We start from the raw sequence: 12,422 nt of genomic DNA on the forward strand, positions 1-12,422 counted from the left end.
GAAGCTGAGGCCAGAGTCCCTGGCCTGTCCCCGCCCACCCACGACACGAAGCGGAAGGTTCTAGATCCCGGGCCTGTGAGTGGCGCCTGCCAGGAAGGGTCATAGCAGGGAACTCGGGCGTCAGGCCACCCCATGGCAGCTGGCACACGCCCAAGACAAGTCCCGCATCCTAAGTGGCTGTCACCACAGCCCTGGTCCACGCGGCCTGTCATGCTGCACTGTGCCCTGTCTCATGGCCCACTGCACAGCCAGGCACACGCGTCCCACGGGCCAGTCCGGAGGCAGGTTCTGTCGAGGGGCAGGCAGGTCGCAAACGTGGCTCACTGCCGCCCTGCATCTGGCTGGGACATGGTCGTCTGGCACCGACCTGGCCGAGGCCCGAGCCCCTGCCCGAGACCTCTTACCTTCCAGGAGTCTCGGTCGAGAGCCTTGAGGACGAGGGAGGCGGCGCGGTACTGCAGCGGCCCCGCCGTGTAGGACGCCTCGGGGCGCCGGGGCGCCACCAGCCCAGGGTGGTTGCAGATGCGCTGCAGACGCAGCAGGACGTTCAGCACGCCCACGAAGTGCCCGCTCTTCAGCGCCTCCTGGGTCCTGCGCGGGGACAGGGCGGCAATGAGGCGCCAGCCCACCGTGCCGCTCAGAAACAGCCGCGCCAGACGCGGTTAGGAATCACGCCCCACTCCCTGTCCACAGCGATGACTCCAGGCCCCAGAGCCCCAACCACGCAGGACACACAGGACACACAGGATGGGCGCGGGGGGTGGGGGGGGGGTTCCAGGCCTCCCGTCCGCAGGAAGAGGACCTTGTAAAGGGCAGCATGGTGCCCGTCAGCCCAATGTGACGAGGGTGTGCCATGAAGCCGTGAAGCCATGGCGGCACCTGCACAGCTTGGGCCAAGAACTCCTGACCCGGGAAAGGAGGGTGCTTGCTTGCGTGCAGCGGGGAGAGCACTTCCCACAGCAAGTCCCCGGGCCCTGACCCTGCAGTGCAGTGAAGGGCACACACAGACCAAACCGCACAGCATGCTGGTGCTATGCAGGAAATATGGGATGCAGCCTGGAGTGCTCTAGAAAGTTCCAGCAGAAACCTCCTGGAGGCGGGGTGGGTCCCCCTAACAGGCAGTCCTGACAGGTTAGGCAGGAAGGAGCTGCGGAGGACGGGCGGGCCAGGTGGTCTGCAGATGCAGGGGCCGAGGCAGCACAATGGAGCAAAGAGACGGGAGGTGCAAGGGGACAAAGGACAGCCAGTTTCTACACGGACGCTGGGCTGCTGGGACCACGCCCACGGCAGGAAAGCCCAGAAGAGAAGCAAGCTTAGGAGAGTCACCGGACGGCAGTCGGCACACGTGCCTGTGGTGCCCAAGGGACAGCTCAGGCAGCAACAGGATGTGTTCTTGGCTGTGACGGAACAGGCCGTGGGGCATGGGGTAGAGCAGGGCTCGGGTGAGGGAGTGCCAAGCCCACAGACAGCCCTGCAGAGCACGGCAACACGATCACAGCCACGACGTGTGCACGAGCGCTGAGGCACAGGACACACTTCAGAAAGAAGGCTGCAAACACCGGAAATGCGGGTTCCCGAGGTAGACTCAGAGCCCCTCTGCACTGACAACAGAAACCGGGGGGCAGCGGGGCAGGCCTGGCCGGTCCCTGCAGGGCTCTGTGCAAGGGGCAGACGAGGTTTCCGTGGGGCGAGCTCATGTGGAGGTGGTGGGACTGCGGGACGCGGTCACCGCAAAGGAAGGGAAGGCACCGACCAGGAGCGATGCTGAGCCCACTCGAGGAGCCCAGACCGTGGCACCAACATGCACGCTGAGCAGTGTTTGGCAGCCCCACAGAAGTCACTGATCAGGAGTTTCAGTCGGGCCAGGCACGGGCACGCTCCCTGCCTCCCCTGGGCCCAGCCCGACAGACTCGGGAGGAAGGGGCACCCGCACACGGGGGCGCGTCTCCTCCTGCAGCTCCATCGCAGCAAATGCCACACAGCAGCCCAGGGTCTGCTCTCACCAGTGGGTCCCAGATTGGGGGGCCTCTCCTGCAGGCATACGGAGTGTCCCAGACCCAACGGGCGGGATGACACTGTCATCCCCAAGTGCAAAGCAGCGCCATCCCCTGGCACCACCAGGGAGTGGCAGCCCAGCCGACCGAGTGTGGCGTGTTCCTGGACTCCACGGGAGCCCAAACCCACCGGTGTGGGTCTCGCCACGGACACCTGGTCTTCACAAGCTGAATTAGGATCCCCCGAAACATCTGACCAACAGTCAAGTTCACCAATATTGCACCTTTTCTGCTCACACACGCACCATTTCCCCTACGCTCAGGAAGGACACTGGGAACACTGTCGTGGACGGGGGTTTGCAAGGCTCCTCCTCTCAACGAAGTGAACAGACTGCAGCTTCACCAGTGCAGCCATCAAGGACAAGGAACCACACACGTGAGTAGCCATATGTCCCTACGCTGCCTTGAAACTCCCAGGAGTGACCCCGTGAGACAGCAAGATTAACAGCAAAGCCACCTGCTGAAGGCATACTGTGTGCAGACACTCCTCTGCCGCGTCCCACACACGGTGACATGACCTCACAGCCCCCCAGAATCTCCTCATTTTACGTGGCGGAAGCAGCAGCACGGGGCTGTGCCCAGGCAACCCGGCCGGTCAAGGAGGGGCTGCCTGCGCCCCACACTGATGTGCATGCCACCTCAGGACGCTAGGTCACCCTGGCCCCCACAGCAGCGGAGCGCGTGAGTCAGGTGAGCAGCAGAAACGCGAGGAGCTTGCTCTGGAACGCCGAGCGCTCTTCCAGCCACTGAGGCGCAGCTTGTGGTGACTTCTCGGCACCCATGACAGGAGAGACACAGGGCTACGATTACTGAGTACAAATATACTTAAAATCTTTTGCACTTTAATTCTGCTTAGTTTTGTTTTTTAATCTAAACTCAGGAAAATGGAGAGCGTGATGGAAAGAGCCCAACAGGCCACGTGGGAGTATCATGGAGGGGGTCAGACCCCACACGTCCCGAGTCCACAGGCAGGCGCAGAGACCACACAGCGGTCACTCTATGTCATGCTGACTGCACTGCCTGCGCCCCCACATATAGCAGCCCCCCACCCCCGCAGCTTCACTTCTGCAGTTTCAGTTACCTGCAGACAACCATGGTCCAAAAGTATTAAATGGAAAGTTCCAGAAATAAATAATTCGGATTTTAAATCGTATGCTGTTCTGAGCAGCATGACAAAACCTCTCGCTATCCTGCTCCGTCCCACTCAGACGTGAACCTTCCCTTTGTCCTGCGTCCCCTCACTGCCCATGCTCCCACCTATTCGTCACTTAGCAGCTGGCTGGGTTGGTGAGCAGATCCACTTAGCATCACTGGGTCTGCCTGTGTTCAAGCCACCCTGACTTGACTTCCTAACGACCCTAAAGAACAAGAGTAATGACGCTGGCAATTCAGATATGCCAAAAGGAAGCCGTCAAGTGCTTCCTTCAGATGAAAAGGTGAAATGAAAGTTCTCGACTTAAAACGGAAAAAAAGTGTTTGCTGAGGTTGCTAGTATGTAGGGTGAGAACGGCCGTTGACCAGTGAAACTGCAAAGCTGTGCAAAGCGTACACAGGAAAAACAGACTAGAGGGGCTCGGCACCACGTGCAGTGTCGGGCCTGCACTGGGCCCGGGAGCGGATTCCTGCAGATCAGGGGACTGCTGTGTGCAGCGTTACTGCTGGCCACGGCTGGCCAGTGCCTCCGGTCCAGGGTCCTGTGCATGGATGTGAAAAGGTGAGCTTTCCAGTCGGAACGTGTCTCCTGCGCGAACATAACTGACACTGCAGGACGATGCAGTGATTTCTAGCGCCCAGGGTGCCTGCCCCACTTGGGTTAGCTACGCCGGACAGAGCCGCTGACTCGAAGCAGGGAGGGGACAGCCCAGAGGAGCCTAGAGAAGCAGAAGCCTGCCAGGGCAGGGCACCCCCTGCAAACCCCCACTGACGCGGCCTCCGAGCCGGGGAGGCGACACAGTACACGCAGCCCCACACTCACCCCCACACTCACCCGGGCTGCAGGATGACATCCTCGTACAAGGCTTTCTGTCGGTTAGAAAGGCGGCACTTCAGAACATGCTCGAACTTCTTCGTCAGTTGCTTTTCCACATCTCTCTTGGTTCTCCTCAAAATAAATGGCTGCGTCACCTGCAAAAGGAATATGATCCTTTGTTTTTTTCTCCACAATGATGTCATCACACACACAGGTCCCATGTGCCTCTCCAGAATGATGTCACATACTCACAGGTCCCGCACACCTCTCCAGGATGTCGTTACACACACGCACACACAAACACAACACAGGTCTCGCACGCGCCTCTCCAGGATGACATCACACACAGGTCCCATGCCTCTCCACAGGTCCCGCGCACTTCTCTGGGATGACATCTCACACTCACACACAATCACATGACACACACGTGTCACACATGCCTCTCCGGATGACGTCACACACACAGCTCCCATGCGACTCTCCGGATGATGTCACACACACAGCTCCCATGCGCCTCTCCAGATGACGTCACACACAGGTCCCCCACCAGGAAGGTCAGGCCTGCGGCCGAGCCCCGTACCCTGTGCAGGCGTATGACCACTTTGTGGTAGTAATCCTGGCTCTCCTCGCTGGGGGCTTTCAGAGGGCAGTGCCGGTAGGGCCTCGAGATGCCCGGGATGAGGAAGTGCACCGTGGTCCACAGCTCCAGGAAGGTGTTGTGCAGGGGCGCGTCGATCAGGAGCAGGCGCTGCTGGCTGCACAGGAAGGCAGCCTGAGTCCCGGGACCCGGGCTGGGCGCTCGGAGGCAAGGGGCTGCGGGGGCTTCGTGGGGCTGACACGCACGGGCCTGAGGAAACGGGCTGAACTACACGAACTCTCTGGGTGTCCTCAGCCCGACGTGCTATGACCAAGGACAAGGGGACGTCTGTAGCTCAGGCAACTCTAGGTGTGCCTGCAATCACCTAAACGCCTTCAAAAGGACCTCCACAGAGACACGGGCGCACAGAACCCCGAGCCGAGCCGAGCGGGTCAGACCTGTGCAGGGCGAACACGGCTTCCCAGTGCCTCTCCGTCAGGCCCTTGACGCGCTGCATCTCGTCGATGACCAGGCAGCGCCAGCGCACACGTGCGAAGGCCGGGTAGCCCCGGAAGAACAGCTTGTAGGACGTGATGCACACGTGGAAGCTGTTGGGCTCGGTCCAGCCCTGCGCACAAGAACACACGGCCTCAGGCGTCGTCTCACGCCTCCCCCTCCTGGAATCAGGGTCTGGGGCACGCTCCCAAGTTTTCACCAGTGAATGAATGAACCTGTCCCCACCCACGATCACCGTACTCGTGCTTCTCATAAACTTCTTTTTACTGCGCAGGGAAGGGCTGAGTGCGTGTTTTCGTGGCCTTTTCCTCTAGCAATCTACAGCACTTGTGTGGACAAAGCAAGAGGCCGCTTTGGAGGCACAAACAATGGCTTCTGGACACCAGACTGTAGACTACTAGAGGATCCTGCAGTGGGACCAGCTTTTATAGGATATAATCTGAGCAAGGGAAAAACGTGCTCGGGACGGTAGGAAATGTGGAGATCTGTGCTGCGACCGACTGCAATATAAGCTTCTTAAAAACAAACGAATAACCAGAGACAGTAACAAAAAAAAATACATCTCAAGATATCGCAGTAAACGCTAGTCAACACGATAGCCTAATCATAAACCAAAACTTTACCTTCAATGAAAACTTGTGATCTGTAATTTACTCTTAGAATCTAGTACTTGAAACTACTGGGTGGAAAAAAAAGAGCACAGTCCAAATTTGTCCTAGAGGCTTCCTGCATGTTAGTGTTCCTCACACACACTACACGGGAATTCTTCCACGGACTGTAACTCAGAACCGAGGGGGTACCAGGCTCTCGTCTGTGCCTGGGGGAGTGGGGGGAGCCAATGGGCCTGTGGTATAAAGGACCTGCAGCACCTCCAGAGCCCATGTGAGTCTGGAAGGAAGTTCCCTCAGTTTCTGGGAAGTGAAAACGAGGCCACTGCACCTGTGGCCCTCCTTCCGGGGAGCAACCGCTGTCAGGTGCTTGCGAGACACTTGGAATCAAAGAGCAACTTACAGGGCGGTCTCTCACGATAGTTACACCAATAAACAAGCAGGCCTGGACATTGTGCAATTTGTCTCCTATAAGAATTAAGGTGGTTTCCTGTCTGGTTCTGTTCCATGTTTAAACTTAAAATACCTGTCTCTTTGCTTTGAGCTCTCTATGGCTGCCAACGTATAACAGGGTTTTGAGCCCAGGACACCAACGCTTCAATTCGAGCTCCCACTTGAGGATGTTACAGCTTCTCACGACGACAAGATGAGGGCCCCAATTGCCTGCGCAAGAGAGAAGACACCACATTTCCTCTCAGCTAAAACCATCTGGCGGTGGAGGCCCCACGCTGTGCCGCTCAGACCAGCTCAGCAGGTGAGTGACGGAAGCAGCCACCCACGTGGCGCACAGGAGTCGGGACAGCTCCTCCCCGCACCCACGGGAGGCCGCCGAGGGCAGAGTCCATGCCCGAGTCTCAGGGGCACTTGGCACAGAGTGGCTACATGTGTCAATTCCCAATAAAATGGGTTATTTGTTCAGAAACATGGCAAACCCCTGTGAGCATGGAGGGAACGCCCACCCTCGAGGAACAACGCTGAGGAGCAAGCAGCAGAGCGCCCCACAGCCCTCGGGGCTGGGGCCTCCTCCTTGCAGCGCCTGCCAGGCCACACACAGGCTCGCCGTGCGTTCCCCCTCTAGTCACAACACCCAAACCATCTCAAAATACGCGGTTACAATTTGTCTTCTGAAAAATAGGGCTGTTAAAGGATTAAAGTGATACACACATAATAAATTCTAACTCCTGTGCTGGAAATGAAGCATAAAGCAAGTCAGGAGCAGGAAACGACAGGCCTCGACAATACACGTGCAGTGCACACCTCGATGGCCATGACTGCTGTAGGGAAGCGCATTATCACCAACACGAAAGCGTGCCCAGAGGAAACGAACAGGCTGAGACGCCGTGACCAGACAGGTGAGGGTCTCGGCGAGCTGGGGCTTGGGGTACGGAGGCTGAAGAGACAGCGAAGAAGACAGCGGTGGGCCAGGGATGCTTTCCCACCAGCCCGTGGTGGCGCCCGGCGGCACTGGCTCAGGCCAGCGTGGAAGCAGCAGGGGCTGACGAGCAGTGGGACTCGGGAAGTCCCAAGGTCTCGGTCACGGCCTACTGGGCCTCACATGACTGACGTCAGATGTGGAATAACAGTGAGTCACCCCCCTAATGGTGGCTGTGATCGAGTCTTTTGCTCATTCATGCAACTTGTCCCCTTGGGTCCTGGACCAGAACCCTGAGCGAAGGAGGCAGCCCCCCCCCCCGCCCACCCCCCGGGCCATGCACAGTCTGCGAGTCAATCCCAGCAAATCTGTGCTGTTCAAGAACCAAGCAGCTCTCACCTTCATTACAAGCCAGGTGTGCAAAGAAAGCGATGACCTGCACTGTTTTGCCCAGGCCAGCCTCGTCCGCCAAGATGCCGTTGAGATGCTTCCGGTAGAGCTTGGCCAGCCAGTCCAGGCCGACCTTCTGGTAATCTCTGAGCACGCCGTACAGCAGAGACGGGGCGCTCACCTTCACCTGCAGTGACAGACAGGGCAGTGAGCACTTCTCGAAAGAACCACTACAGTTTTCTCTCCAGAGTGAAGTCCAGGCACACAACAAGCCTCCTGGAAAGCCACAACGAAGAGCTACACAGCAGGAAAAGAATGGCCAGAATCTGCTTCTCCTGACAACTCGTGCTAGTGGGGCCAGCCCCCGCCCCCACCCCCATAAAGCTGAGCGCCTCACCGCGGTGCTGATCCGAGCACTGCCCTTAGGCAGCACGGCTTCGGCCATGGCAGTCACGTCCGCGATGTCCCTTGTGTGAGGTCTCCCGACACTCACTCTCTCAGCAGCTCTGAACTGGTCCATCACGAACAGCGAGTCGATGACAACCACGTCCCGCCGGCTCTCCTGGTCTCCAGGGCCATCCTCTGCATCTGTGAAAACGGGGTTTGCAAGTGCTGTGACAGTGGTACAAGCCTGCTTCACATTTTTTTTTTAAAAAAAGAAAAACATTGACAGAATCCAAATACTTCGATACAGAATCAAGTAGCATTTTGTTTTGTTTTTGATCCACTTTATATACCTAACGATGCAACCCAGATATACTAATACAAACTCTTAGAAAACTACCAAGCCTAGGACCACCCTGGAAAGCCCTCGGGTGAAACTGGAAAACGTCTGTAACGATTAGGAGCTAGTGTCACCAATAGACTTATGGGCACTCACGGGCTTAGCGGCTGCCCCTCAACCACCAAGAAAGCAAAACTGAGAAGCGTCTCCAACGATGGGCAGCACGGAGCCCTCCCGCGTCCTGACGGCCCCAGCCCTTCCTTACCTCCGCGCCCACAGGCACGTCTACTAATGACAACAGTGGAGTGAAAGCAAGGAAAAGCAGGCCTTTTGTGGTACAGTCTTTGTGTCTAATCAAAGTAAACTAAACTCCTTAAAATGGGTGCTGAACAAACATAGCACAGCCTGACAAATGTGGTACAAATCTGGCTCCGTAAAACAATGACTTACAAATGTGGACAAAACTAATTGTTCACAACTTGATCAAGAGCTGGTAACTGTGCCAAGTTTATGAATAAAAATGAAAGCACAGAATAAAACTCTATTCAATATAAAATTACACGTTAAATACATTTCCACTTCCTTTTCCATCAGACCAAAAAGAAAGCGAATGTAGTGTTCCGACTCTGCTGAAGCACCCTGCTCCTCTGTGAGCATTCCGCTTTAAAGCCGAGCCTCTGAGGAGCTGACACACACCTTCTTCCTCACTCGTCTCCTCACCGCCAGGTGGAGGTTGGGGCCACTGGAAATTCGGCAAAAAGGCACCTTCATACAACTTCATCAAATCAATTAAGGGCAATTCAGCTGGAAAAGATTGCAGGAAGAAAGGTGGTCACTTTGTATCAATGGCGTCAGGTAGTTGGGAAGGAAACAGTCAAGGAAAAGGGCCCTGTCACATATATTCCTTTTCCTGGTTATAAATAATTCCCTGGGAAAAGCACTTATTTTCTAAAAGCTCATTTATTTTTTTTCCAAAATTAATTGCCCATCATAGATACAAGGTCTAAAATATTTTCTTTATGGGGTGGCCTGTTAGCTCAGTTGGTTAGAGCGTGGTGCTAATAAAACCAAGGTTGCCAGGTTCGATCCCTGCATGGGCCGCTGTGAGCTGTGCCCTCCTTAAAAAATAAAAAAATTAAAAAAAAAAATCTTTATAAAGTATTTTCTTTATAAAGATGAGAATCTTCGAAATAAAATGAAGAAACTCAGTTTTTATTCATAAAAGAACAAATATGTCTGAAATAATCTAACGAATAGAAAGTAAAACCTACAGACAAATAAAAATATAAAAAATACTGGAAAATAATTAGTGGATATGACACATAAAAATACTAGAAGTCAAACAAAATGAAACAGAAAAAACGTCTGGAAAGTATGCTAACAGGCTGTTATCCTTTCTGCCCTGAGAGCTCACCCTCGCTGTTGAAACCCCGCACAGTAAGGCCCAGGCACCCGGGGAGAGAAGGAGCTGTCTCTCACACACACTCTACAGGGCTTGTCGCGTATTTTTTAACTGAGCGTCGCGGGGCATCAGACGGTACACCATCTGTTCCCAACCAAATCAGCAACCACCTTAAAACCCTCATCGCTGGCGAGTACAGTGAAGCAGGTGCTTCCCACTGCGGTGATGGGACAAGCGGCCTCATGCTCCTGGAAACCAGTTTGGGGGCTGAAGAGCTTTAAATGTCATGGCCAACCTCATCATCTGCACTCCTGCATCTGTCTGGGGTGACCAGAAACCTGGGCGACACTGCTGTCCCCACAGCTGTTCCATGGGTGGCAAGGACGGAGGCTGCACTGCGCTGCAGACTGTGGCGTGTGGCTTTCTGCACGTCGTCACACCAGTGACAAGTGCATACAGACATACCCCAAAAGGACATTAAGTCACCATGCATTTAAGGCTAATTAAGTGCAGTGGCTCCCCCTGCTTATGGCTGAATGGCCCCCCAGCCTAGCTGAAAAGCTGCAGACTCCAGGTGATGGGACACATATGTATGTAGGTGTCAGAACACAGTTGGTTCAACTTCTGTGTGTGTCTGAATGTTTTCATAACAAAATGCTGGCAGATGCACACGTACATCACGTAATGACTAAGTAGGAAAAACTGTAAACAGAAAAAAGAATCACAGTAAGAGTACCTGCAAGGGGTCTTGGCACAAACAATACACAGAAATAAATCAATCGCCTTCGCTTATGTAAACTAGTTAGAAGATACACAGGGAAGAGATTCCATTTCAGATAAAGACCCAAGAATGCCATTTTAAAGATGCATACCGTCTGTCTGCAGGAAAGGCTGACAGGCCCCGAGGGCGCACGGCCTGGACAGGGCACAGCCTGTGGGCAAGGGGCGCTCAGCAGCACGGACGCTGTGGCGCCAGGACCCCCACAGGCCAGGGCTGAGCCGGGGGGCTGCCAGGCGGTGTGAAAGCAAACGAGTGGCTTGCATGCCCCTGGGTCACTTCTCTGGGAAGAGCAGCCACCACGCCACATCACAAGGGTGCGCCAACAGCCGGAAGGGGAAGGGAGGCCCTGGGAGGAACTGGGCTCGCAGCCGCAGCTGGCAGGCCTGGCAGCGAGGGGCCAGCTGCAAGGACGGAAGCCAAGCGCTCGTCTGATGGGACCCAGCCAGAAGCAGCAGCCAGGCTGCTTGTCACCACAGCGAACAAGTCACGACGCTAAGTCACTGTACTCGGAAAGCACTACAAGGACACCGAAACAGTACAACTGAAAGGCTGAGAGGACACCGAGCACACTGACGGCGACCGAGCAGCCTGGACCACCACCACCACACACTGCCTTTGCGGTGAAAGTGTCCCTTTCAGGTCAAGAACAAGCCAGATAACATGACTGACGAATTCGCGGCCAGAATGTACAAAGGACACCGACAGGTCAGTTTGGGGAAGAACAGCGCACACCAGAGTGGGCATGGGTAGGGAGGGGCCCACAGGAGCCGTGCACTCCATGAGGGGCTGCGCTCACCAGCCAAGGGCAGACGCGCTACAGCCAAACGCTGAGGGCTCCAGACAGGCAGGCCTTGGTGCGACAACCACCCAAACGCCACTCAACCCCATCACACCGACCAGGCACTGTGCACACGCCCTCCAGCCCAGCCCTCCGCTCCGAGCGAGACCGTCTGCACCAGGTTACACATGGAACACTGTGCAGCAGCGAGAACCCGCAAGTCCACGTGACAACATGGGACCACACCTGACTCCTTCTGTGTGCAGCTCCGACACATGCCAGTGAAGCGGTGTGTCCAGGGACACGCGTCGGAGCTGGGGACAGGCCGCCAAAGGAACCAACGTGAAACCTGGGGACTGTCACTGCCGGGACGGGGCTCGGTGTGCGGGGTGCTCCCACCCCACACGCTGTGACACGCTCTCTCGTACGTGCCCACGGCTACTGAAGCCTTTCAGGAGGACGTTCAGGCCTACCTTCCCTGGCCAAGTCCGACAGCTCTGCCTGGTGGTCCACAAGCCCTTCATTTGCTTCTTCCTCTTCAATCGTCTCTTCCTCGTCTTCCACTGAAATGGTGACCATCGAGTGTCAGTGCCAGACGTCACTGCACCTTCTCAGTTACTCATCAGAAGCTACACAGCGTCCCAAATGCTCTGCATGGCTACTAGAAGAATTAGAACTAAGCCTTGTAGTTTCACAGGTTCCATTCAGAAAGGACCGTGTACTGAGCGAGCAGGAAACAGAGACCTCAGCATGTGAAATACAGCCTGCTTTCTTTCCTGACTCGACGGGCCTGCTCAGGCCGGACCCCAGAATGAGGTGCAACCTCTCGTCTACCTGGGCCGCGCTGCAGGACCGTCCCCAAGCGTGCCACCTTGGGTCACTGAATCTGCCATTGCCCATTTCGCCTCCCTCAGCACGGTGCTGTGCAGCCACAGTCTCGGCACCCCATGCCCCCACTCCTGCACTCAGGAGCCAACTGGCCCCAGCAGGACGTGCGCGTCTGTGGCCATCGCTCCACCGAGAGGAAGCCCTTGCCACCTGGGGCCTGGCCAGGTGGACAACACCTCTCTCCCACCTGCCTCAGCCCCAGCTGGCTCCTTCCTGAGTACTCACGACCTTCCCTCCCCCATGAACGAACACACATGTTCAGTCCCACACTCTCCCTGCTCCACAACGGCCCCAGTGGCTCCGGCTCACGGCCGTCCTCAATGTCATGGCCACCCTGAGTGGTGCCCGACCCCTCCCCTGCTG

The 12,422-nt window shown here is 56.1% G+C and overlaps 1 protein-coding gene across 12 annotated transcripts in view; it reads right to left on the reverse strand.

The window, feature by feature from the left end:
- EP400 (E1A binding protein p400) overlaps positions 1-12,422 on the reverse strand; it is an 87,698-nt gene that overhangs the window by 42,719 nt on the left and 32,557 nt on the right. For all 12 annotated transcript variants that reach the window (XM_033097280.1, XM_033097279.1, XM_033097284.1 and 9 more), the window contains 9 exons: positions 11,645-11,734; positions 8,907-9,014; positions 7,884-8,074; positions 7,496-7,673; positions 6,251-6,387; positions 5,059-5,228; positions 4,604-4,778; positions 4,042-4,178; positions 405-591 (listed from right to left, as the gene is read on the reverse strand). In XM_033097280.1, the coding sequence (XP_032953171.1) occupies positions 405-591; positions 4,042-4,178; positions 4,604-4,778; positions 5,059-5,228; positions 6,251-6,387; positions 7,496-7,673; positions 7,884-8,074; positions 8,907-9,014; positions 11,645-11,734 (1,373 nt within the window). The remainder of the gene's footprint in view (positions 1-404; positions 592-4,041; positions 4,179-4,603; positions 4,779-5,058; positions 5,229-6,250; positions 6,388-7,495; positions 7,674-7,883; positions 8,075-8,906; positions 9,015-11,644; positions 11,735-12,422) is intronic.

Source organism: Rhinolophus ferrumequinum, chromosome 25 (assembly GCF_004115265.2).
Source record: "Rhinolophus ferrumequinum isolate MPI-CBG mRhiFer1 chromosome 25, mRhiFer1_v1.p, whole genome shotgun sequence".
NCBI lineage: Eukaryota > Metazoa > Chordata > Mammalia > Chiroptera > Rhinolophidae > Rhinolophus > Rhinolophus ferrumequinum.